Source organism: Penaeus monodon, chromosome 38, assembly GCF_015228065.2.
Source record: "Penaeus monodon isolate SGIC_2016 chromosome 38, NSTDA_Pmon_1, whole genome shotgun sequence".
NCBI lineage: Eukaryota > Metazoa > Arthropoda > Malacostraca > Decapoda > Penaeidae > Penaeus > Penaeus monodon.
Genome location: NC_051423.1, coordinates 22,302,429 through 22,307,428, shown reverse-complemented (window position 1 = coordinate 22,307,428; position 5,000 = coordinate 22,302,429). Strand labels below are relative to the sequence as shown.

At 38.5% G+C, this 5,000-nt stretch overlaps 1 protein-coding gene across 1 annotated transcript in view; it reads left to right on the top strand.

Moving 5' to 3' along the window:
• LOC119596498 (tectonin beta-propeller repeat-containing protein 1-like) overlaps positions 1–5,000 on the top strand; it is a 19,271-nt gene that overhangs the window by 5,651 nt on the left and 8,620 nt on the right. Inside the window, exons 4-9 of the mRNA XM_037945771.1 lie at positions 1–76; positions 740–832; positions 1,741–1,921; positions 2,268–2,530; positions 2,653–3,632; positions 4,848–4,952. The exon at positions 1–76 is cut by the window's left edge and continues 77 nt beyond it. Coding sequence (XP_037801699.1) covers positions 1–76; positions 740–832; positions 1,741–1,921; positions 2,268–2,530; positions 2,653–3,632; positions 4,848–4,952 — 1,698 coding nt within the window. The remainder of the gene's footprint in view (positions 77–739; positions 833–1,740; positions 1,922–2,267; positions 2,531–2,652; positions 3,633–4,847; positions 4,953–5,000) is intronic.

Sequence of the window (5,000 nt, the reverse complement as noted above, 5' to 3'; positions counted from 1 at the left end):
GTGGGTGCGATATAGAAGATATGTTGCCCTAGACACATGGTCTGCTGTGCCTCCTATACATCAAGATCATACTAAAGTAGGTGTTGATCATGTATCTCTGTGCGTTGTGTATTACCATCACAAGCACATCACAGTCACAATCACCATCACCCTCACTCTCACTCTCACTCTCACTCTCACTCTCACTCTCACTTACTCTCACTCACTCTTACTATCACCCTCACCCTCACCCATCACCATCAATTGTCATTGTCATGGTCATGATCATGGTCATAATCATCATCATCACCATCATCATCATTGTCAGTAATTATTTTATATATTATAATTACTTTTAAGATATGATATAAGCATAAAAAAATTATTGTTCACCTTTATTTAATATCTTCAGAAGGTTTTGAATTTATGATACTGATCAGAACTGATGAAGGTTTCATCATCATTATCATAAATAGTTAGTCACTATGTATATTATTACAGATAACAAAAGAGCTGGTACTTGATATTGTAACATTTGGTACTCTAAAGATGAATTTTACTGTCAGTAGCATACCAGAATATTATTATATTTATTTAGGGGCACCTTTAAATCTTTGTTAAACCAGTTATCATAAGAAGCATGACAAAGGGCAGATAATGAGATAGAGTGCATTATCATAAACAAGATTTAAGAAAGAGGTAGGTAGCTAAGTTGAATGCACATATACTAAACACTTATATTTATTGCACTCTTTTACAGGAACCCTTCATTGACATTAATGTCGGGGGAGGAGAGGTGGCTGGCGAAGACCCAGACAAGCTCATGGTGTGGGGTGTTACTGTCTTTGGTCGGGTATGTCACTCACTGCTTATTTGTCCATCATTAACCTGTTGGGTCTGAGTTCCTTCCGCCTTGCATGTGGAGCAAAATCTGTGCATTAGGCTTACTTGAGTGGCAATTCTCCCTGGTGTGTGGATTGTAGGTCTGACCGACACGAACACACCAAGACCCCTCGCCTCTTCTTTTCAATCTGTTAGCTCATTTTCTGTTGGTGTGTTTTTGCTGATTTGCCATTTTCTGAGGACTATATTTGTCATTTGCAATGCTTTCTCAGTATCATAATAGCCTATTGGGTGAGGAGCAAATTATTTCTCCAGTTAGTTAACACTGTTTTATATTAATATTAGTAAGTAGTGCTGTGTTATTTGTGTTATTTTTTATATTTTCATATTTATTTTTCTGTAACACACCCTGTGTCCCTGGTAATTGTAGGTAGGAGCAGATCACACTGGAAATAATGCAAGAGTCCCTTCCTAAATGCCCACTGAATCAGTCTTCCTCCAAAAAGATTTATGCACTTATGGTCAGGTGTCCCGGTCACCTGCTGCTTGGCAACCATACCCTATAGCGAGTCCTATCACCCTGGTGCTGGCCAAATTATTTCATGAGGTGTCCCAGTCACCTGGATCTAACAAATTGATAGTGGTGCATTATTTTCAGTGAGTTTTATATTTCATATATATATATATATATATATATATATATATATATATATATAAATATATATATATATATATATATATATATATATATATATATGTGTGTGTGTGTGTGTTTTTTTTTTTTTTTTTTTTGTATTCTGTTATTTCCTGAAGGCATTAGTGATTTTGATCTGAATGAGGAAATTTTAAAGATAATGTCTGTTTTTAATTTTAATGTAGCAAGTGCAGCAATTATCACTAAACTGTTCTCATGAACAGGTTATGGTTCGTAGTGGTGTTGATGGCACTTGTCCTGAGGGTTGCAGTTGGCAACACATCCCAACACCACCAGAAAGGGATGTGACAACTGTAGGAATAGGACGTTCAGGGAGAGTGTGGTCTGTAACCTGGGATGGCACCATCCTCGTGAGGACTGGAGTGACAAGGGATGCGCCCACAGGTTTGTTATTATTAAGGTTATTTTCCATTCTTACCTCATGATATCCTTGCCTTTGCCTATGCCCATCCTTTTGCCATTGCCCTTGACTTCCTTTTCTTTCCTTACCTTTCCTTTGCATGGCTTGCCTTACCTTGACTTACCTGGGTAAAACTATGGTTCCATTTAACATCAGCAGTTCTGTGAATCAAAATAAACAAGTATACTTAATGCAAACACCCATACCTTGTTTATGTATAATGCACTGTAACACCATGCTTATAGAATTAATATTTTTCAAACTTGCCTTTCATGTATTTTTACCTTTTTTGTTTTTGTTTAAGTTGTCTGATTAGCAGTTGATTCACAGGTGTTGATTGGATTGTTGTTGAGCCTCCAAATGGCAGTCCTCTGCAGCAGGTGGCAGTTGGAATGAAGTCAGTGTGGGCCTTGACAAGAGACCATAAGGTCTGGTTCCGGAGAGGACTCCAAGCATCAAAGGAAGCTGCTTCAGAGCATAACAGATTAGGCAATGGAACTAGTCAGTCCAAGGCAGACACAGGAATGACTGGCAGTAGCTGGCTGAAGATGGTGGGCATGCTCAACATGATTTCTGTTGGCCCAAATGACCAGGTTAGAGAACAGGTTTATTTTCCATGGTAATTAGATGTGTTTTATGGGACATTATGGGTTTTTGTGAAATAAGAAATTTATGTGATTCTGTCAGTATTAAACCAACTCTTTTATTTGTGTAGGTCTGGGGCATTGGTAGTGAAGACTACAATTTGCTCATACGAACAGGCATCACAGAAACAGAGCTCACAGGACGAACTTGGAGGCCCATTTGTCTCCCAATTGACCTGTCAGTGACCCCAGAGCCAACCCCTAGTCCCAGCCCTGCACCTAGTCCAGGACCCTTATCCAAGTTAACTTCAGAAAGTGAGAGTAACACACCAGTTGACGGGGGATTGAAGAAATTAGAATCTCAGTGTGATGGTGAAAGTCTACTTAGTATACAGACTTCAGATGGAGAAGACCTTCAAAGCATGGCAACAGCTATGAACAATCTGAAGCTACTGGACAATTCTGCTTCTCCTCCAAGTGAAGCAGTATCAACAGGGGATGAATCAGAGAACAAGAATAAAAGTGGCTTACCAAACTTACAGCTGAAGCCAAAGGAGAAAGATGAGGCAAATGTCACCGGAGCTGGGGAGAAGAATGAAACTTCTCCGGGTCATGATAGCCGAGACTCGAGCATCAAAATACGCTACCCAGAAGATTACCCAAGTTCACTTAGCTCCTCTGTTGTGTCTGACCCAGGTGGGGAATTCATTAGCAGTTTTCATGCCAGCGAGAGCAGCCCAGTGGCCAATGGGATCATTGCCGTGAGTGAAGAAGGTAATAAGACGAATATGAGCAAAGGACAGTTAGTGGAAGGGGAAGTTCAGGGAGTGCCAGAAGAGGATAACCAGTTGACAAAAAGTGATAGAGCAGAAGAACAAACACATGACGGTCCACCATCACTGCAGCACTCGAGTGGGGAGTGGAGTGAGTCGCGCCTTCGCCACGTGAGCAGCAGTAGCGCAGGCAGTGAAGTTGGCCTTGGACGGGGTGCTCTGGTTGTAACCAGGGAAGAGAAGCCAGACTACAATGTGATACCCTTTCAAGCTGAACACCTGTGGCTATGGATATCTGGCGGAGGGTGCTGGGTGAGCGCCAATAACATGCCGCGTTGGTAAGTCTCATGTTTTCTAAGCTTGTATCACCCTGACATTATAGGGTTGTGGTATAGGGACAAAATGTGTACTGCAGTTCTATAGGAGTTGGCATATTTTGGTATTTGGATGAGCTGGAATATTTGTCTTAGTTAAATTTAGTTATTTTATTATTTATTTATTATTTTTCTTGCTTATTTGTAAAAAAAAAAAAAAAAAAAAATGTATATGATATGTAACAATGCCACTGCAGGAAACAAAAAAATCACATATATCCTATCACATAATATATAGTATATGCCACTCTTATACCCTAGAAGTTTTAAAATTCTAATTTTTTTCGTTTTGATTTCAATTCTCTGCATCCCTGAACTTGTTCATTAGGAGGTAAGTTAAAATTCTTTTAGATATACCCTGAAGGAGCAAAATGGATTTTGTAATTCTCAGATATCTGTGCACACTGGATAATATGCAATAAATATCATCCAAGTAAAAGTTACCTATATTAGAAATATCCATTTTGCATAATTGAACTTAAGTTGATAAAGTTGTTTATTAAAGTGTATATTTCCCTTCCTGTGTGCACATTTAGTTCTGGGCCTTGCTATCCTGTAGGGATTGAATAACTTTGATTGGAATCAATTTTCAGTAAGTAAAAAATAAAGAATTAATGCAGAGTATTGAAAACTAAGGGACATCTTGACATTTTTTGTTAGTGTTTTTTTATATCTTTTGTTAGTGACTTTTTAGAATATGGTTTGCTTGTGTGGTTTGCTTTGGTTGTTTGAATTAGGAAATATGGAAGACTCGTTCAAAATTACTGAAATACCTTGCAGTGATCACAGGTTTCTTAGTTCAAAAGATTTGTAGATAGGTTGATAGATAAGTAGGTAAATAGGTAGATAGATAGATAGATAGATGATAGATAGATGATGAAAAGATAGATAGATAGGTAGGCAGATAGACATAGATAAATACTGCTGGCAATAGTAGCATAAATGATAATTTTTTTTAATATACTTGTAGAAAAATCTGTCCCCCAACTTTATTTCAGTATTTTTCTTGTATTCAAATTTGCATTTACTCCATGGAGTCTAAAATTTTGCACATTTACCGGCTTGGGAAAGGCTGCTCAGTGTAACGTACAACATATTTCTTGCCTTAGGGTTTCACTTTGCATCCCAAATTAGCTAACGTACATTAACAAATTGCTGATAATGACGATCTATACGCAGGTTCATGAGCGAGGGATCTCCCATCATGACATCTGAACCTTGGAGAGCCGAGGTGCTGCAGAAGCTTCATTGGCGTCATGAGAAGGAAATCAAACCTTTCGAAGGGTGAGTTGATTGTTTGTTTTAGCGTGCAGTATTTAGTCCTCTCTAGGA